General features: G+C 51.5%; 2 protein-coding genes across 6 annotated transcripts in view; one reads left to right on the forward strand and one right to left on the reverse strand.

The window, feature by feature from the left end:
• SLC12A5 (solute carrier family 12 member 5) overlaps positions 1 to 7,013 on the forward strand; it is a 35,267-nt gene extending 28,254 nt beyond the window's left edge. For both annotated transcript variants that reach the window (XM_037044186.1, XM_037044187.1), the window contains exons 18-26: positions 1,049 to 1,244; positions 2,170 to 2,339; positions 2,758 to 2,889; positions 3,756 to 3,863; positions 4,912 to 5,034; positions 5,123 to 5,322; positions 5,669 to 5,683; positions 5,920 to 6,053; positions 6,263 to 7,013. In XM_037044186.1, coding sequence (XP_036900081.1) covers positions 1,049 to 1,244; positions 2,170 to 2,339; positions 2,758 to 2,889; positions 3,756 to 3,863; positions 4,912 to 5,034; positions 5,123 to 5,322; positions 5,669 to 5,683; positions 5,920 to 6,053; positions 6,263 to 6,354 — 1,170 coding nt within the window. In that variant the 3' untranslated portion in view covers positions 6,355 to 7,013. The remainder of the gene's footprint in view (positions 1 to 1,048; positions 1,245 to 2,169; positions 2,340 to 2,757; positions 2,890 to 3,755; positions 3,864 to 4,911; positions 5,035 to 5,122; positions 5,323 to 5,668; positions 5,684 to 5,919; positions 6,054 to 6,262) is intronic.
• A 2,751-nt stretch (positions 7,014 to 9,764) lies between these two features.
• Positions 9,765 to 20,654, reverse strand: part of NCOA5 (nuclear receptor coactivator 5) — a 29,690-nt gene continuing 18,800 nt past the window's right edge. For 2 of the 4 annotated variants that reach the window (XM_037044191.1, XM_037044189.1), the window contains 6 exons: positions 19,141 to 19,473; positions 17,515 to 17,651; positions 15,906 to 16,032; positions 13,777 to 13,976; positions 12,150 to 12,470; positions 9,765 to 11,693 (listed from right to left, as the gene is read on the reverse strand). In XM_037044191.1, coding sequence (XP_036900086.1) covers positions 11,104 to 11,693; positions 12,150 to 12,470; positions 13,777 to 13,976; positions 15,906 to 16,032; positions 17,515 to 17,651; positions 19,141 to 19,352 — 1,587 coding nt within the window. In that variant the 5' untranslated portion in view covers positions 19,353 to 19,473 and the 3' untranslated portion in view covers positions 9,765 to 11,103. Of the gene's footprint in view, positions 11,694 to 12,126; positions 12,471 to 13,776; positions 13,977 to 15,905; positions 16,033 to 17,514; positions 17,652 to 19,140; positions 19,474 to 20,654 lie in introns of all 4 variants that reach the window. The other 2 variants (XM_037044190.1, XM_037044192.1) reach the window with 2 other exon arrangements.

A 20,654-nucleotide genomic window follows, 5' to 3' on the forward strand; every position in this document is an offset into this window, starting at 1 on the left:
CCAGTGTGGGCTGGGGCACTCAGAGGCACTAACAGGTGTGGGGACCTGTTGGGGGCAGAGGAAGTGGGTTCTGTTTGCAATTCGGGCCTCTCTCCCCTCGGGGTGTGACCAGCTGTCCGAGGGAGGGAGGCGAGGTGAGCTGTGGGGGGCACCCCTAATGGCTTGCAACAGTTGCTGTTTCTCCCTTACCGGGCTGTTCACACCAATCTGTCAGGGCCCAGAGCTGCAGGCCTCCAGTGGTTAGTTTGATTCAATGTCCAGTGACTGGGACTATGCCATGCACCAGGCAACGGGCTGGGCATGGGGGACACGGAGATGTATAAGGCCCAATCCCAGCCTCTCCTTATGTCATTCTCCCTATTCCTGAAGGACGTAGCTTTCATGGGCCCCATTTGACAGATGAGAAAACTGAGGCTCATAAAGGTTAGGCGATTTTCCCAAGGTCACATGGCAGAAGGTGGTGGAGGTAGGAAATGAAACCTGTCTGTCTGACACTGGGGAGCGGGTAAGAGTGAGGGGGATGGGGTCAGACCCCTACGATGGCATCCATGAGCTATACGGCCTTAAGCAAGTCTTAATTTCTCTGAACCTCAATTTCTTCATCTGTAAAATGAGAGTAATAAAACTTTCCTCCAGAGCAGACTGAATGTGCATTTAAAATGCATATCATTATGCTACTTTAAAAAATCATTAAACAAACTGGCCATGCAGAGAAAGCCAGTTTTACTCTGGTCTGGGTAGGGGGCGGTATCTGAAGAAAGTGAGTCTGACCTGGGCAAGATGAGGTCGGGGTCTGGGTGGAGAGCTTGCCTCGGACTGTGTGAGCAATGGCAGGTGGTGGGAGGCGTGGGGTTCGGTCACCAAGAGCTCCGATTGAGCGACAAAGATTGGGTGCTGTAGGTAATGGGGAGCCGTGCATAACTCTGGCGCCAGAGGCTGACGTGATCAGAGCTGAGGATCAGGGAGATCAGACCGTGGGGGAAGGGGCCTGCAGGACTAGGGAGGCCTGAGGCCGGCCCTTATCTGATGTCCCCCCCTCCCACCCTAGTCCATCCGGCGCCTGATGGAGGCCGAGAAAGTGAAAGGCTTCTGCCAAGTGGTGATCTCCTCCAACCTGCGAGATGGCATGTCTCACCTGATTCAGTCTGGGGGCCTTGGGGGTCTGCAACACAACACCGTGCTCGTCGGCTGGCCCCGCAACTGGCGGCAGAAGGAAGACCACCAGACATGGAGGAACTTCATTGGTAGAGCTGCGTGGGCTGAGGGCAGAGGAGGGCTGGGGGCAGTGGTGGGTGGGTGGAAGCCTGTGGGTTCTCCTTCTTCAGGCCCGGGGTAGGTTCCTAGGCATGAGCAATGTGGATTCGGCGTACGCAGGTGACAGTAGTCGAAGCCAGGCACTGTGCCAGGCACTGGGGACTCAGGTGTGAAGGAGACAGTCTTCACTCCTGCAGGATCCAGGATCCTGCAGGATCCACAACCCTGGGCGGGAGACAGGGCAGGGCAGTGGGAAGGGCTACCGCTTTGAAGCCAGAGAGGAGAGGCCTGGGCCTAAATCTCACTGCTGGGCCTTCCCAGCTCTGTGACTGTTTACCAATGACTCACCCTCTCTGAGCATGAGTCCTTGATACTCTATCCATTGAGCCACACCAGCCAGGGCAAGAGCCCTTGGTAATAGTAATATAATAACTAACCTTTACAGACTCTGTTCTGTGTGCTGGACGAGTGGAAGCTCCCTCCCAGTCTAATTCTCTCAGCAGTCCTGTGAGGGCCAGTTTGCACCAGGTCATACAGCTGGTGCACCAGGAGGCTGCCCGTTAACTTCAAGCCATTCTGTCTCCTTTGTAGGTAGATCACAGTTGCAAGGTGTTTGGGAGCGTTAAATGCATATCGAGGCCATGAATGGCCTATCATTCATGGCAGAGTTCTTGATAATTGGAAAGGGCGGGTGGGGAAACTGAGGCCCAGAGAGGTTGAGAAGCTTTCCCCAATCCAAACAGCAAATAAGTGATGTGACCCGGGGAACTGCTGATTTTCTGGCTACTCACCCCAAGACCCAATCCGGGCTGGTGCTGAGTGCTGGGTGCTGGGAGCTCCTGTGGCCGCCGCGGGGTGCTGGGCGGGACCAGGGCCACTGTTTCCCCATCTGGCTCACTCCTTGGCCTCCTCTAGAGCTGGTCCGGGAAACCACGGCTGGTCATCTGGCCCTGCTGGTCACCAAGAATGTGTGCATGTTTCCGGGGAACCCCGAGCGCTTCTCCGAGGGCAGCATCGACGTCTGGTGGATCGTGCATGATGGGGGCATGCTCATGCTGCTGCCCTTCCTGCTGCGGCACCACAAAGTGAGTGTGCGCGCGTGCACACGTGCGCGCATGCGCGGATGTGAGCGAGGCCAGTGAGCGAGGCCCGTGGGCTCCGGGCAGGCCCGGACTCCTTGTGAAGCTACTGGGAAAGGGGTATATGTGATCGCCTCCTTTGTTCTGAGACGTTAGCAACTGACACCTTGCAAGTGTCTTTGCATTGTAAAGGAGAGCAATGCTTACCTCAAGCAAGTGATACTTTAATGGGGGACCCTTCCCTAAGCAGGGGAGTTTTTGTAGGGAGTGGCCGCTGAGATAGAGGACTCAGGTCTGCATGTATGTGTGTCCAGGTGAGTCGGAAGGGTGAGGGACAGGGTTCTATCTAGGTTCTGGCCCTGGGTCTCCTCACTACTTCTGGGCTGGACCTCTCTGGGTCCCCTTTACCTCCCCTCGCCCCCAGGTCTGGCGGAAGTGCAAGATGCGTATCTTCACTGTGGCCCAGATGGATGACAACAGCATCCAGATGAAGAAGGACCTGACCACATTTCTGTACCATTTACGTATCACTGCGGAGGTCGAGGTGGTGGAGATGGTGAGTCCCCAGCAGTTACCCTGAAGTTTTGGTGTCCTACCCACTGGACCCTCTTTCCTCTTGGCCCCAGCACCAGTTAGGGAAACTCCAACACCCATCAGCTTATAATGTGGGTCCCTTCCCCCATCCACTTCTTAGCCTGTCACATATTCACCCAAGAGTTTTCCATCCATCCATCCATCCCCCTCTCCTTCCTAAGAAGAGCCGTGTGTAACAGTGCTCATGATATGTGAGGCATTCTTCTGTGTTCTTTAGTGATTCTCATAGCAACCAATGAGATAGATCCAAAAATCAGCATTTTCATTTTACTGATGAGGCAGTTGAGGCACAAAAAGGTTAAGTCTTTGGCCCAATCATGCTCACTACGTAGCAGAGCCAGGATTCAAACCCAGGCAGCTGGGTCTAGGATTACACCATACAGCCTCTTATCCATCCATTCCCCTCATTTATTTCTCCATCTCCTATCCTCCTGTATATGCATTAACCTACCTGTGTGTCTATTAATTTATTCACTCACTCACCCATCCATTCATTCATGCATGTGTTCATTCATCCCTTTGTTCCTTTTTTATTTCTTCCCCTTTTCCATTCACCCAGGTAATTAATTAATCCACTCAGTCATTCATTTCACCTGTTCACATGCCTAGCCCTGTGCTGGGCTGAGGACAGAATAAGCTGTACTGCCTTCAAGGAGCATTGTCCTCGCCTCCCACAACTGTCGATTAAACTAGGTCATTGGATAGGGAAGTCCGAGGCTGGCAGAAGGGAGGCGGCCTGCCTCCCTTCCCTCCGCCTTGCCCCTGAGCTCACAGCTCATGTTTTCCTCCCTCGACCCCCAACCCCGCCCCCACCCTGCCTCCCCACAGCATGAGAGCGACATTTCGGCTTACACCTACGAGAAGACTTTGGTGATGGAGCAGCGTTCCCAGATCCTCAAACAGATGCATTTAACCAAGAATGAGCGGGAGCGGGAGGTGAGGCTGGCCTGGCTTGGCTCTCAGAGCCTCAGGCTGCTGCCAGCTCTGCATATGCACTGGTTTGGGATGGCCCAGGGCTGGCACACTTCATCTGGAGCATTACTCACCACCCCTATTCCTCCCATCACTGGGCTCCCCAGCAGCAGAGTTACACACTGCAGCTCACCTATTGAGCCTTTCGGCTGGGATGTACACGGGCATGGGCGACAGACTTTTTTCTGTGTGTGTGACTTCTGGGCTCTAAGGGAGAATAGTGGATCCTAAATATGTGTGGATGATGGACAGGCTGCCAATGTGGGGGACAAGGGACCATGTGGCAGACGCTCAGAGAGTGGGTAACAGATGGATATTTAGGGTGTGGTGGATGGCTTCTCAGGGGTAACGATGATAAGCCTCCTATGGGGTATGGGTGTAAGATCCCCCAGGTGGGGGTAATAAGGAACCAATACTCCCTTGCAATTTGGATGAAAGTCCCACCCCAGGGGGTAGGATCCTTGGGGAAATGAATGATGGAACCAAGGGGCTGGGGAGAGGAAAGCTTTCAGAAGTGGAGGACAGGTTGCCTGGGGAATGAGTGGCAGGTCCTATAGGTAAAGGTGACACACTGTAGTGGATGCATCTCCAGGTGTGGAAAATGCATTTCTCAGGTAGTGGTTGAAGGATCCTCAGGGGAATGAGCGATGGGTGTCCCTTTGAGCTGGGAAGGAGAGACCCACCAAGAATGTTATCTAGAGGCAATAGTAAAAATTGTACGTGTGCACAGGCCAGTCAGAACTGACACTGGACCATAGTGCTAAGGTGGAGCCCTGCTCGCATTAACCCTTTGGTTGCTGGATGGTGGGGAGGTCAGGGGCTCTGGAGAGGGGTTGGAGTGACCAGGTCAGCAGGGCAACAGCTATGCGGTATGGAAGCATCGCAGTATTTTAACACTGGTCCACTGCCCAAAGGTGTGCATCCAGGCTGAACGTCCACTGGGTGGTAGCTCTTTGCAGGGCATGGGTGGTAGCTCCTGGCACAGCTGGCACCAACCTTTGTCACTCTCTAGATCCAAAGTATCACAGATGAGTCTCGTGGCTCAATCCGGAGAAAGAATCCAGCCAACACTCGGCTCCGCCTCAATGTCCCAGAAGAGACGGCTGGCGAGAGTGAGGAGAAGCCGGAAGAGGAGGTGTGCGGCTGGGGTGGTTTGGCTCCAGCCAGGGGGAGAACATTTGGCCTCCAAGGAGTCACGTGTTGTCCCTGTGTTCACCCCTCAGGTGCAGCTCATCCACGACCAGAGTGCTCCCAGCTGCCCTAGCAGCTCACCATCCCCGGGGGAGGGGCCTGAGGGGGAGGGGGACGCAGATCCTGAGAAGGTGCATCTCACCTGGACCAAGGACAAGTCTGTGGCAGAGAAGAATAAGGGCCCCAGTCCTGTCTCCTCTGAGGGCATCAAGGACTTCTTCAGCATGAAGCCGTATGGGTCTGGGGACTAAGGGCTGGGGTCTGGGGTGGACCTACAGGGCCTGGGGAGAACCTTCAGGGTCTTTGCTCCTCATGGCAGAGCAAACGAGCAGCATGGGTCCTGGCAGTTGGCAGACCCAGCCCACACCATGCCTTGGTCTCCCCACCTGAAGACGCTGAGCCTGATTGCTAAGGGTCAGAACTCCCAGGTGCAGGCAGAAGAGAGTTGCATGCTGGGAGGCTGGGAGAGCAGGACCTGTGTGCAGTCGGGGTGGATGATGGTGGCTCAAGTCTCTAGCCTCTCCGGCATTTTCTGACCACTCTCTTTTCTTCCTCTTTGCTTCTGGTGTTTCCCGAAGGGAGTGGGAGAACTTGTAAGTGCTTCCCATTGTTCTCTTCTCTGCGTTGGCCAGAGTCCCTACGTTCCTCACTCTATCATGAACCCTCCATTCGTGCTCCTGACCTCTGGGGTCCCTGAATAGCTCAGCTTGGAGAGGTCTCGGTTTGGTGGTCCTTGGCTTGCAAGAACGCCCCGGCGGCCCCGTGTGCCTCGATCCGACTCTCCTCCCTCCCGGGCTCACGCACCGCGCTCCCTACCTTCCTCCCCCAGGAACCAGTCCAACGTGCGGCGCATGCACACTGCGGTGCGGCTGAACGAGGTCATCGTGAAGAAATCCCGGGATGCCAAGCTTGTTTTGCTTAACATGCCTGGGCCTCCCCGCAACCGCAACGGTGACGAAAATTGTATCCTGGACTTAGAATTGGGGGGAAGAGGGAGGTGGACGGCAGGGAACCTGGGCCCTCCTAGTCCTGAGATGCCAGAGCCGAGCTGGTCCGGCTTCAGGATCAGCACCTCGGACAGGGTCGCGGGCCCAGCGTTCCCGGGCGGCCCTGCGCGACCCAGTTCTATCCAGAGGGAAGGGGATGGGTCTTTCTCCTTGACCGGCGCTCAGACATGGAGTTCCTCGAGGTCCTCACCGAGCACCTGGACCGGGTGATGCTGGTACGCGGCGGCGGCCGCGAAGTCATCACCATCTACTCCTGAGAGCCAGGACCTGCCACCTGCGCCAAGCGCGCCGGGCCCGCGGCCCCGGAGCCCTCGCCGCAACCCCCGCCGCTGTCACCGTTTACATACAGACCCTGTGCCCGCGCCCCTGGCCCCTTTCCCCGCTGCCTGAAGTTCGGAGGCCACGTCCGTTGGGGTTGACTCGGAGGGGACCGCTCCCACGTGGAGACCAGAGCCTCCTCGGCGCGCCGCTCTGCCGGGTGCACTGCCCTTTTTTAAGCCGAGCCTCGCCCCACTGGAGGAGACGCTGCAATAAAGGTTGGGAGCAGGCACGGAGAGGAGCTGGGGCTTTGAGGACCCCCAGGAAGCCCGCGTGGCCCCTTCTCCTCTTCCAACGCCCGGCCCCCGCCGGCCCCGCTCCACTGGCGCGGCCCCCGGCTCCCGGCGGCCGGGCGAGCGCGGGGTGGGGCGGCGCCCTCGGCCTTCTGCGCCGAGCCTCCGGGCGTGGGCCGGCCGAGCCTATACATAGTGTACAGGAGACATCGCGTGTATTTTTAACGTCCCCATATTTCCGTGACTAGAAGCGCAACGGACTTCTCTCGCCCCTGGCGAGCTCCCTCGGGGCGCCCGGGGCGGCGGAGGCCTCGGGAGGTTGGGTGCTCCTGGACGTCCGGGAGCTGGAGGGCGAAAGTGCTTTATGCCCAGGCGGGAGTCCCGGTCCTGCGCCCTCGGCACCCCGCCCTGCTCTGGCCTCCTCGCCCTGTCCGTGTGCCCCTGGCTTCCGATCCTTCCTTCTAGTTCTTTTCGGAGAGGAGGTGAGGCGAGCGTCCAGCTCTTCCTGGACTCGCCTCCCGGGGGACGCGAGCTTCCACGGCGGCTGCGGGGAGGCGCGCAGCCGCTCCTCCGCTCCTATGCAAGCTGGGGCCGGACGGGGCGGGGCGCTCCCCCGGGGCAGAGCGGGAGCGAGGCCTCGCCCCACCCAGGGAGCCCCGCCCGGTGCCTTCGCGGGGGGAGCAGGCGCCTCTCTTCCGTGGGCTGCTCCCCCTATCCCATGGCTCCTCGCCAAAGACTGCAACCAGGGAGCTGGAGGGCGTCCGGTCCCCGGCGTTTCCTGTCTGGGACGGTGAGGGCAGAGGGGGAGATTTCGGTGTAGGTGCCCCACCGGGGAGGCCCCCCGCGCTGCCCCTGGACGTTCCCTCCGCTCTTCCCATCAGGCAGCTCCAGCCTCCGGGACCCAGTCAGCGTGACTCTGCGTCCTAGGGCGGGACCTCGCTGCTTAGCAGCGGCCTCTAGCTGTGTCTCCCAGGCACCAGGGCCTGGGGGAGGGCTGGAGTCGCCACGTGCTTTGTTCTTAGCACCTCTCCACCCTCCTCCAACTAGGAGCCAAGGACTTTGGCTCCTCCAGTTCCAGTCCTTGGCGCTTCTGCTCCGCCAGTCCGGCCAGAGGCGCCCTCTAATCCCTGGAGAAGGCGCATTGGCCGGGTTCCTTTTCCCCAGGGCACATTACTAAGGGGGACAGGCACTGCATGCTCCTTCCAGTGCCCTCTGGGACTGGGTACATACAGTACCTCCAGCCCCAGGGCCCTGCCCTTCACACCTAGTTAGGCATCCTGCCCACTTCCCAAAGCTGGGACTACTAGGTACTCCTGACCTCACCACCTCCTTTCCTTTGAGCCCAAGGCAGAGAACTGGAGCTGGTGCCATCTAGACTGGGTCAAGTGCGGCTGGGGTTAGGTCTGGATGTTTGCCAGTCAGGCCAAGGCCCATCTGAGATTTAATGAGGGGGCTGGACAGATTCTTCCAGGTGATAATCAGAAAGCTGGAGATGTTAGCCACCAGCCCCCTTCCTCCTAAAGACCTCTGAGAATCACAGCCCCCTCTAGCCTTTTGGGGGCCCAGGCATTCAGGCTGAAGTTGTGGGCTGGGCAGAAAGGGGAGGGGCAGGGTCAACACCAATTCGGGAACCAAAGTTGCACTATCTGGGCCCAGACTGTCTGGTTGGCAAGAGCAGTATCCATTGATGAAAACAAACATCCCACAACAAAAACCCAAGTTTTCTGTGCTACACGTGCAATATTTGTTATGTTATCACGTCACTCATCAAATTATCTTTATAATCATTGTAGCTAGATGTTTCATGTCCATCCAAGTGACTTTTATTCTGAGTGCAATATTTCAATAGCCTTGTAGTGATAACTAGTGTTGCTTTTGTTTTAGACGATCTACGTGCAGGGCAATGCAATGAAGTTGAAAATCCTTGTAAATAGAAGAGGTTGCAAACCAAATCCAGAGTATTTATTACTATTATTAGGCCTGCCTTTGATTTTCAGTGTGTTTCAGTATGCTGCATTCTGCCTCAGTATTGATCTTGTGTTTCTTGTGCCAATATAAGGAGAAGAGAGTTGGTTCTTCCCTTTATTGTTGAATGCTCCCATTTAATGCTTTACAGCTTTTACTGTATTTTTTAGACTCCCGTCTGCACAAAATGCAATAAAAATAATTTTATTATACCCTTCATGGCCTGAGAGGTGCTGTCTGAACACACAAAAGGGGAAAACTAGTAGGAAGGTGGGAAGAGGGTTTCTCACTGCAGGTCACCAGGAGGGCCCTAGACTCTCATCAGAAACACTGACCTTTACCTTGGCTGGTGTGGCTCAGTGTACTGAGTGTCGGCCTGTGAACTGAAAGGCTGCCAGTTCCATCCCTGGTCAGGGCACTCAGGGCACAGGCCAGGTTCCTTCCCCCGTCTCTCTAAAAAAAAAAAAAAAGAAACCCCAACCTTAACTGACAGGAGGATGGGCTGAACCTCCAGGACTGGCCACGTCAACTGGAGCTGACAGTTTTGGACTTTGCCCCAGAGGAGGGGCAAAGGAACCGGCAGCAGGGGACTAGGAGAGAACAGTACACCAACATCTCCAAAGAGGCAGCGAGTGCCTATGAGTGCCGATTACATTTTGGTCCCTCATCAGATGGCCTTGTACCCATCACTGTACCACGCCCACCCCGTTTCCTCACGGGCCGGCTACTGTGAACGGCTTCCCAAGCCCCCATGGCTCCCGTAACCCCCCCCCGTTCTGCCAACCCCCTGCATGATGGGCAGGGTGGAAGGCGGCTGCTGAGATGAAGCCCAAACTGGGGAGTGCCTCACCCCCTCCGCCAGCGGCCAGGGAGGGCCTCCTCATGGTCCTGTCTTCCTGTCACAGAGTAAGAGGACAAGCCTGCCGGCGCACCCACAGCCTACCACAAATGAGGGGGCTTAGCACAGCACGGTAATCAGCCAGCAGGCTCCTGCTCTGAACTGGAACGAAAACGTCTGACCAGGTGAGCCGAAGGGAGGGGAGCTAGGGCTGAGCACAGGTGGAGGACGAGGGGGCAGGCCCCACAGCAGACTGAAAGTGTCCACACAGAGGTCCTGCAGATACAGTCACACTCAAAGAAGATGACAACGCTTTTCCTTTTTCAGTTTAATTAAAAAGTAATCATCTCATCTTATTAACAACACAGGAGTTCCAAAGAGGGAAAAAACACTATAGAACACAAACAGGTCAGAACAGAAAGTGGTGCCACGTGGGGTCACTGAGTTTTTGGAACTGCTGTTTGCTCAGCCACAGACGGGGGCTCAGCTGATGCCACCGCCCCCTGCACCCCTGCCAGGGGCCCCTGGGGATGGTGATCTGCAGGGCTCTAATGAGCACCGTCCCTAGGGAGAGGGCAGCTCCCTTTGGCTCCCTTTAGAGCAGCAGCCGCAAGTCCTCCTCCCTCTAATAATTTCACTCTGGCTCAGCAGTTACAAACAGCCGCCTGCACCAAGAATACGTTCAGCTACCAAAAACCTGACATCAAAATGGTCCCTACCTCCTGCTACTCAGAAAACAGAACAAGAGTCCAGGTGAAAAAGACAGACTGATTTTTAAGCCAAAAGCTCAAAACAATCACTGAAAAAATGGTGTTCAGTGCCCGAGTCTAGAGTTGCCTTCTCAGAACTGACTCCGTGAAACTACCGCAGAGAGGGAGAGGCTGACAGATGTGTTAAGGGGGGGCGAGTGGCTGGGGCCCAGATTCACAGTTCATGTGAAATTGCTGGTGACTGGAACTGTTCAGTCCATTGGAGATCCTCCAATGAAGCGAAAGCAAAACAGGAGAAAAATGAGAAAACCCAAAACCAACAACATTGGGTCAGGGAGAGAAGTGTCTGCCTGTGCGGCTGCCACGGACACTTCCAGACTCCAGAGCGGCTAACTTATGGACCCTCAAACAGACCTCTCGGTGGGGGTGGGGTGGGGCACAGCGGCGCCACGCCTGCCAAGCCCAGTCTGCTGTGCAGCCCTGAGCAGGGGCTGCAGACCGGAGCTGGGGCTCTGCTTGGCCTGTGTGAGTCTGGGGAACGAGCAGAGGCAGTGCCTAGGGACATGAAAACACCATTCCAAACACTGGCGCTTGGCTTTCCCCCTCCTACCCACCCCCCAGTTCAGCTGACAGACCAGAGAAACCCATGAAATATAAACTGAGCCCAGACACCTATACTGCCACCCAAGTGACCCCAGAAGTATTTATTTTCTACAAAAACCCAAAACAACAAAAAAGATACATCCCCAAATGCAGTATAAACTCTGACTCTGGAAGGAGTAAGCAACACAGCCTTGGGCAGAAGAGAGCAGGTGGTAGAAACACGACACTTGATGTGACCTGGACAGGTGCAGAGAACATCTTCCAAGTAAGTCTACTCAGAACGCAAAGGTGAGAGGCGGCCAGGGACGAGGGAGCTGGGAGTAGTCGAGAGATGGAGCCTCAGTAATGCCTCTGGTAAGATCCCATGGGTGCTGGGGGTCGCCCCACCTGTGCTGTGGTTTGGCTAACCAGGTGGGAGAGAGCAGGGCCACTCTGGATCAGGGTGTCCAGAGCCTTCTGTACACTTGGATTGTCAAAGTTGATACCTGTGGAAGACACGGGCCTCTGGCTAGCTATGTTGCTGGCAGGTGCCAGGCGACTGGAAGGCTGGCCAAAGAGCCCTTGGGAAGGGGCCCCAGGCCTGGGGCCCATGTTCCGAGCAGATCCTGCCTGTCCCAAAATGTTTGGAGGCTGATTGCCAGAGGCCTGTGATCTTTGCTGAGGCTGGCTGTTCGGTGCTGTGGAAAAATTCTGGTTCTGGGTATTTCCGGCAGCGACTGAGGGAGACGCAGAGCTGCTATTGGCCGCAACCGTGCCACTATTGAAGAGGCTGAGGATTTTGGCCTGAAGCTCTTGTTGGGAGATGGGGGGTGCGGCTGGAGTGGGTGTAGCAGAGGGGAGCACTTGGCCGCTCTGGAGAGGCTGGGAGCTTGGCTGTGTCTTCAGCGAGGCACCCGAGGTCGCCCCGAGTGGTTGGCGGGAAATCGGGCCTGGAAGACAGAAGGAGGTTTCTGGTTGAAAGTACCCTCCGTGGGTAGGAGGCTTAGCAGCTCAGGGAAGAACAATAATCACTGATCACATCAATCACACAAACGAAACGGTAACACCAGTTTCCCAAAGGGGTCACTCCACGGTATGGGCTGTCTCCGAAACAGCCTAGTTCCCCCAGAGAACTACGTAAAAGCAAAATGGACATCCACCTTGGTTACCAGGGAGCCAGCAATACTAGTTTACCCATCACCAGATTAACTACAGGGATCAGAATTCCATACCCAAATCTTAAGTTATCATTGTATCAGCATACAGGCCCACGGACGAACCCAAGAGACGGGCTCACTTCCGTTACCCACTGCAGAGAGCCCTGGGCCTCCCACCCTCCCAACGGAGACTGGGAATTAGAGAAATGCAGAGTCAGAACTTCACCTCGGCCCTGCCACGTAGCTCACCAGGCAGAGAGTCGGTGCTGCTCCTCATAAGACGCTCCTTCCTCTCTCGCAGGTAGTTGATGATCTTGTCGGTCTCTTCGGCAGTGAGGTACCTGTTGTCTGCCAGCAGATTGATGAGGCTTTGGATGGCTGGAGGATGGCCCCCGCGTACTCCTTCTTCGGGGCCTCCTCGCTCCCTTTCCTGTAGAATTGCTTCATTGGCCATCTTGGCGGCCTGTCTGGCAATCTCCTCACGTTCCTTTTCCCGGCACTCATTCTTGTAGCGCTCGTAATTTCTGGCCACCAGCACCATGGCGTCTGCCTGGGGCATGTTGCGGTGCTCTGCAGGAGGGATGGCATGAGTTACTTCCTCCCACGAGAGACTTCAGTGCCTACCTGCTGAACTCTGCCAAGCTGTTCCTAACCTCAAACTAGCAAGAAAACCATTTCAGTAACAAAAAGCCTTGGGATGGGGGAAGGGAAGAGGGAAGGAAGGAGATGAGGCTGGAAGATACATGAATGGATTTCTTTGGTGGGGAATAAACATCTTTGTACAGAGCTGGTTCTTTGTGGAATTCCTAGATCAGAGACTTGTAGTAAAGACCAAAGAGACACGTCGGTCTCCCACAGATTCAAAAAGACCATGTGGGGAGTAACCGTGGAAGGCAAGCCACAGGGGTCAAATCTGGCAAAGCCTGGCTCTCTCCACTGTGCTCCTCAGGACAGAGCTGGCCTGCTGTTTTTGAATCCAGAAGTTCAAAGATCAGAGATTAAGACCAAATTGTGACCCTAAATAAATCACCTCTCCTCACCCTTAGGCAACATGATTTACAGGGTGGTGAGAAGACTCCCCAGAACTTTACATAAATGAACTCACACATCTTGAGGACTATTCCTTGGAGACAAACGGCCCACCGGAGAGCCTCAGCACTGTATGGGGATGGGTGTGCTGGTCGGGCAGGTAGAGACCTCGAGTGCGGTGGGAAGAGGGAAACGTCTGTGCTCTAAGAGCAACAGCCCATCAGCTGGCTGAGTCTCAACACTCTCAGGTGTCAAATACTAAAAGCCACTTCCCTCTAGGTCAGGGTTCCCTCCCTGTTCTCAGTCCCTTTGTCTAGCGCACTTACAGACAGTATCCTGAATGCCTGTGGTTATTCTCTGTCCCCCGTTAGAAAGTCTGGTGAAGGCAAGGCTTCAACAGCACCGAGCATGGCACACACCAGAAGTGTGCTGGAACTTCTCACTGGCGAGAACCGACTGTGCACCTCTTCCCAACTATCCCTGAAGTGACTTCACACTGGTGGCTTGAACTAGGACATGGTGACAGCATTTGCATTACGGAAATCAGCAAATGCTATAAACCACACCGCACTCATCTCCTCACCCTGAGCTGGTTGTTAAACATTTGCTAGCACACCACTGCACATACCTAAGGGCTAAATATAATATCTTATATATTGTACCTACTTAAAAGAGTATCAAATAAATGACTATGTAAATCTTCGGCAAACTTATCAAAGGGCCGTGCTATATTCGAGCTGAAATACATGCATCATTTGCACAAAACCTGCTTCTTCTGAGTATGGCATGAAAAAATTCACGGACTAGTGACAACTTTGGAAATTCTGGCCCACTTGGGCCTCCATACCTTGTGGGGTTCCGAACATGATGTTGACTGTACAGGAGCGGTGAATCTGGTGTTGCTGGGTGATGACAATAGCAAAAGGAGACCCTCCCCTGCTAACATCCTCCAAGGCTTGTGACAGTGAAACCTCCGTGTTGAGGAAGATCAAGTCCACCACCATACCCAGGTCTCGTACCTTCCGCCCCACAGATTCAGCATAATCCCTGCAGAAACAAACAGGACCAAGGTGAGCACTCCCGGACCCACTCCCCACCTGCACACTGCAGCACCTCAGCCAGCTGTGTGTGCTCCTTGGAGAGTTCAGACCCCAGCCTGCCCAGTGTCTCCCTGTGCCCTCTTCAGGCTCCAAGAATCTAGACCAGTGGTCCCCAACCTATTTAACACCAAGGACTGGTTTCATGAAGTACAAATGTCCCCCAGATGGCAGCAGGGGCGGGGAGGGGGCAGACAGGAGGTGGAGCTCAGGCACTCACTAGCCAGCCACTCACCTCCTGCTGTGTGGCTCCGTCCTGGGCCTGGGAGTTGGGGACCCCGAGCTAGACCATTTCCTTCTCTTTATATTGGTTCAGAATGGTCACATATTAAGCTGCTGGTAGCACAGGTTTTAGGAGCTAGGTCCTTCTCTCATTCTCTAGTCCAGTGGTCCTTTCTTAACACCACCTCACTGCCTAAGACATGTATGTCTCTGGGGAGGCTGCACACTGTGGGAAAAGCATGGGCTTTCATGCTAGAAAGATGGTTTGGATCCCAGCCCCAAACATTTATTTACTTGCAGATCCCTTTACCTCTTACATATGTCAGTTTCTATACCAATAAAACAAGAATAACATAGCTCAGCTCCTACGTCATTTCCTCGACCTTCTCTTCAATCTGAATTAGATCCCTGATATATTTCTTCTCATAGGACTCATTGCCAACACATTTGCCCAACTGGGGTCTAAGCTCCATAAGAGGAAGGGGCTGTGCGTGTTTTCTTACCATTTTGGCTCTAGTACCTAGTATCTGCCATACACACTCAAAATTGCTGAACCACAATGTACCACGATTATTGTGAGATGGAAAATAATTTGTGTTGGGTGCCTAGCATGGGGGTAGCACAGAGTAGGTGCTCAGAAAATGATAGTTACGATCACATGTCAAGTAAACAACGCCCCGCCCATTCCTAATTAAAGCAGCATCTGTCTCTACACAAGGCTGTCTGGAGCCTGTGAACTCCGCCTGCTGCTCGGTGTCCCAACACCTATTTCCCTAGCCTCTGCCTTGAAATTGGCTCTTTAACCCCAAACTGCTAGAAATACATGAAGTTATTACTAATCACATGGGGAAAGAATACACAGCTACTGACTGCCAAGCCTGCAAGTAGCTGTGCTCCCTTCTCTGCTCACCTCTTGAAGGAAAGAACGCAGAACAGAGATGGAGTACAACGGTGCTGTGACCTCTAGACTGACCAGCATGGCCACCTAGCAGTTACAAGGCCACGGCACTTAACTAAGAAGGCTTGGTACTTGGCTGACAAATGCAGAGACACGCCTCCCAAAGCACTAGGGATTTGGGATTGTCCTGTGAAGGGGGGCATCTACTGCTTTGCCTGTCCACCATCTATCCTTGCTTCGCTTTTCCTTTGGAAAGCAACCCTCTTTCTTTAACTCAGTTCACATGGTTTCACAGGACTAATTCCACATTTAGGTCTAGGGATAGGCATATGACCTTGCTCTGGCCAATCAGGGCATCCCAACACCGCTGGCAAAAGTGACTATTCCAACAAGTGAGCCAGGTTAGTCCACTGGGAAACAATTCCAGGACTTTAGGTGGAAGCAGCAGGAAAGAGCAGCTCTCTTTCCACTACATTTACTCAGCCAAGAAGACACATACATGTCACGGGCCAGTGCCACGCTGTCTGGGAATGAAGGCAACACAGAGACCAGAAGTTGATAACATATTTTGATGCTGGATGTGGCCATGTCTGAACTGCCTAGCCAAGCAAACAAAAAATTTCCCTATGGGACATAAACTAGTTTGTAATGGGTTCTCTGTCACTTACAACGGGAAGAACTCTCATTAAGACAGCAGAGCAACGCCAGAATTTCAGTACTGACCCTTCCCCGTAGGAGAAATAGCCAAAGGGTTCTTACTTAGTCTGCTTGTTGACCACAATCACAGAACAATCAACGGGCCTCTCGGCATCAAAGCGTCTCTGGATTTCTTCAAAATATTGACGATAAAGCTCTTCTCTACGCCGTTCTTCACGTTTCAAACGCTCTGCAAGACACCACCAGGGAAAACTGAAACGTGAACCGTGCATTCTATAAACGTAAGTCACAGGCCTTACTTTGAATCCCGAACTACACACAGGCAAAGGTCATAAAACTGTCTCTCTGTATTAATCCTATAGACATAGACTATCTCCTAAAGACGCCCATTATGTTTAGTATTGTTCTCTACTACTATAAATTCATTGAAATGGAATAGCTCGGTTAAAGGACAGTCTTTCTAATGCTCCATCTGATATGTACTGCCACTGTGGACTCCAGATGGGCTCTTACTAATTTGTTCCTCCCCAGGAGGAACTAGGTGTACCATCTACTGCCATTTTTCCACATCTTAGTCAACACTGGGTTTTCCCATTTAAAGAAAAATATTTTACTTATTTATCTTTAGAGGGGAAGGGAAGGAGGGAAGGAGAGAAACACCAATGTATGGTTGCCTCTCGTGAGTCCCCCGCCGGGAACTGGTCTGCAACCCAGGTATGTGCCCTAAGTGGGAACTGAACTGCGATCGTGTGGTTCACAGGCCTGCGCTCAGTCCACTGAGCTACACCAGCCAGGGCGGGTTTTCCCATTTTAAAAAATTACCATCATTAAAAATAAAAATTAAAAAAAAATTCCCATCAACCTGACAGGTAAAAGATGGTATAGTAGTTCATTATTATTGTAATTTGCATTTTTGGGACAATTATTTAAGACCCTTTACTAACGAGTACTTGTAATTTCCTATTTTTTTTGGGGGGGGGGAATTGGATAGTCAAGTTTTATTACAAATTAAAAATGAGGTACTTAACTTGACCAGGTATAAAGCAATTTAAAAATCTTTAAAGATGTACTGAGAAAACCAGGCTTTTAAAAAACATGTTTGTCTTAATCAGATAAAGAGATGCTGTTAGGTAAAAATTATAAATAAAATAAACAAACAAAACCCTAAACCCCATGCTGCATAGATAACGCATTTGCTCCATGGGCAAAAAGCAAGCAAATTCTCTAGTGCCAATCTTTTGTTTATTTCTTATTGCTGAAATTTCATACTTATTTCTTACTAGATGACTAAATCAGATGATACTAATTTGCATTTAGCCCTGGCTGGTGTAGCTCAGTGGATTGAGCGCAGGCCTGTGAACCACATGATTGAGGTTTGATTCCCAGTCAGGGCACATGCCTGGGTTGCAGGCCAGTTCCTGGCAGGGGACTCACTAGAGGCAACCATACATTGATGTTTCTTTCTTTCTCTCCTTCCCCTCCCCTCTAAAGATAAATAAATAAAAATTTTTAAAGAAAATAAAATTTTTAAAAGAAAGAAAAATTTTTTTCATGAAGAATGCTCTCTGCGTATCAACAGGCTATTTGTATTTCTTCTTTTTGTGAATTGCTAACCTGAGTCACTAGCCCCTTTTCAGTGGGTTAATACTTACCTCTTTCTTCTGTAAAGTATTCTACCAATAATAGGAATAAACTGTTTCTGCTACTTTACCTTTTGCACGAGACTGACTTTCTGGGCCCGGAGGGCCTCGTCCATCAAAGCTATCTCTGTAGCGGTCAAAGTAAGAGTCATCCTTTCTCCTGCCATAGTCCTCCATTCGCAGGTATCGGTCATAGGAGCTTTCTCTCCTGTAAAGTTAAAGAAATATGCACAAAATTAAAACTGTCCTATCCTGCAAAAAATCAGATACAGAGATTTCTTTAAGACCCAGTCCCCTGTGAGGTAGTAAGGCAAAAGACTTTGGGATTAGACAAACAAAGTTTCTGTACAGGCATACCTTGAAAACATTGCAGGTTTGGTTCCAGACCACTGCACTAAAGCAAGTATAGCAACAGGAAGTCATAATCTTTTTGCTGGTGGGGGGTCTTGCCTTCATTTTGTGCAGTGCAATAAAACGAGGTATGCCTGTATCTGGGACTCACTGCTTATCAGCTCTGCGGCTGTGAATGACTTAATCTGCCTTGCAAAATGACTGGCTGTACAGAAAGTTCTCAGCATAGTCCCTGGCTCAAAGCAAACACAAAATAACTGGTAGTAATTACAGGTGTTAGTTTTGAGGAACCACTCCATGCTCTCCACCTTCTCCCATCCCTTTCCCTGTGCTTTTCACAATCTGTGGTTAAAACCCCCCACGTGTATGTATATATGTATGTATGTATGTGTGCATATACACATGTATACACACACTCACCCAATAGTTTTTCATTATCCTGAACAGAAACTCTGTGTGCATTAAGAAGTAACTCTTCATGCTCCTTCCTTTAACCTCTACTTTTTTCTACAAACTTGCCTTTTCTAGATACTTCATAAAAATGGAATTATATTTGTCTTCTGTGTGTCTTATTTCACTTACAGCATGATGCTGTAGCAGATATCTGCATTACACTCCTTCTTATGGCCGAACACTGCTCTACCGCATGGATTTCCCTCTCTGTGTCCCTCTATCGATGGACGTTGGGTGTGTCTGCCTCTGGTCACTGTGAACAGTGCTGCTGTGCACGCCCATATCCACGTGTCCGAGTCCCTCTTTCCAGTGCTTCGGGGATACTCAGGACTGGGACTGGTGGGTCACAGTAATTCTACTGCATTTATAACATTGTGAGGAACTGCCAAATTGTCTTCCATAATGGCCACACTATTTTACATTCTACCAGCAATGTAAAATAGTGTTCCAATTTCTCCGCACCTCACCAACATTTGCTATTTTGCTTTCCCTTAAAAGTTATTATAGCCATCCTAGTAGGTATGAAGTGTAAGCACTGTGACTCTGATCTGCATTTCCCTGACGACTAAAGATGATGGCAAGCATCTTTTCTCATATTTATTAGCCATTTGTGTATCTTCCCTGTGCTTTCACACTGCCAGAACAATTTGCACTCCATTTTTTTTCCATTTGCACAATGGTGCCTTCCACAGGCCACAGGGAGAGACCCAAGTTCATCAGGTATTTATGTATTTATGGAGCAGCATATCTGCCATTTGATAGACACTGAAAATAGAAGGCTGATAAAATCACTGCCTTTCAAGAGCTTTCAGTTAGTTTAGCAGAACACACACAAAAAAGACTGTTACAAAAACCAAACAGACAAATCCCCAAAACAAGCAAAATAGCTGTACCTGTACCTGTACATGGGATCTCGGGAGTCTCTCATATCTCTGTATCTGTCATACATGGGGTCCCGGTGATCTCGAAAATCCCTAGAGTCCCTTAGGTCCCGGAAGTCTCTAAGATCCCTCATGTCCCGAGCATCACGCACATTCCTGCTATCTCTGTGGTCCCGCATGTCTCTGCTGTCTCTGTGGTCCCGCATGTCTCGGGGGTCTCGCATGTCTCTGCCATCCCGGGCATCCCGGCCATTTCTGCCATCCCTGGGCTCTCTCCTTGGACTTCCTGGAATTGGGGATCGATCACGTCTTGTATCTCGACCGTCTCCAAAGCCATATGGATCTCTGTGGGAGGTAGTAAGATGCTAAGACAAAGAAATTGAAGACAGCTAACCCCTCAGCTCTTTATTAGAGGAAGTCCCCACCCTCCAGGCATTTTTTCCCTATGACATGGTAACAAAACAGTGATAACATGACTAAAATTTTAAGGACAACCACCCATCTGGTCAGCACATAAAAACTAGTAGGTAGTGCAATCTCAAAAGTTTAGGATAAAGAAGAATGGATGACCCCAAACCAGAGGTTTATCAGGCATCAGGGAGTAAGTAATTTGGCATTCCTTATGCATGCCAATCTAGCATCTCAAACTCAACAGGTTTTCAAGGTAAAGGTGTCTTTCTCCGAGGACCTATTTTCTCCCACCAGACCTGTTTGAAAGAGACTTTAAAAGGGGAGACGCTGTGCAGGACAGAGTAAGGGGCAAGACTCATGAAGAAGAAATGGCACAATTCATACAAAGTGATGATAATCGAAGAAGTGGTCCTTGTAGTGCTGAAAACTTCACTTAAAATCTCTAGCAGGATAATCAAATTAAGGGAAAAAGAAAGACTATATATAGCATGGTACCCACAGTACAGTGTAAGAACACCCAGTCTGTCTTCTGAACGTAGTTACTGGGTAGTGGTCTCCTAATTTGAGGTTTATGAGAAATCTAGTTCCTTTTTTGGGTCGAGTTTTTTTTTTTGTTTGTTTTTTAAACAGGGTTTGAAGTCACAGATGACTGGCCGCTCTGATTCAATATTCTCCATGAGACATTCCACTCCACTGGAAACTTGACCTCAACAAATCTAAAGTTAAACTTCTTATTCAACCCACCTAGTCCCATTCCTTACATTTTCACTTCGGCCAAAAATGATCTTCCCAGTTACCGAGGTTTAAATCTTGAAAGTTAACTTTGATTCTTTCTTCCCCATCTCAACTGGGTCACTTGAATCTTTCTGTTTTTTCTTTTCACCGGATTTGTAAGTTCAACTCTAACTCTTATATTGGCACCAACAAGTTTCCAAAAATCAACACAAAACAAGAAACCTTCCAGATCTCGATTCATTCAACACATAAAGACCAGCTTCGCCACCCCAATTACCACCTGTTACCAACCACAGGGTGACTATCGAATTTCTGGGCATCTCTCCAACAAATCTGTCCCCTTTCCAACTATTTATTACCTCTCCTCCATTTCCTCAACT

The sequence above is a fragment of the Sturnira hondurensis genome, unplaced genomic scaffold (genome assembly GCF_014824575.4).
Source record: "Sturnira hondurensis isolate 20B ecotype Veracruz unplaced genomic scaffold, ASM1482457v3 Scaffold0004136, whole genome shotgun sequence".
NCBI lineage: Eukaryota > Metazoa > Chordata > Mammalia > Chiroptera > Phyllostomidae > Sturnira > Sturnira hondurensis.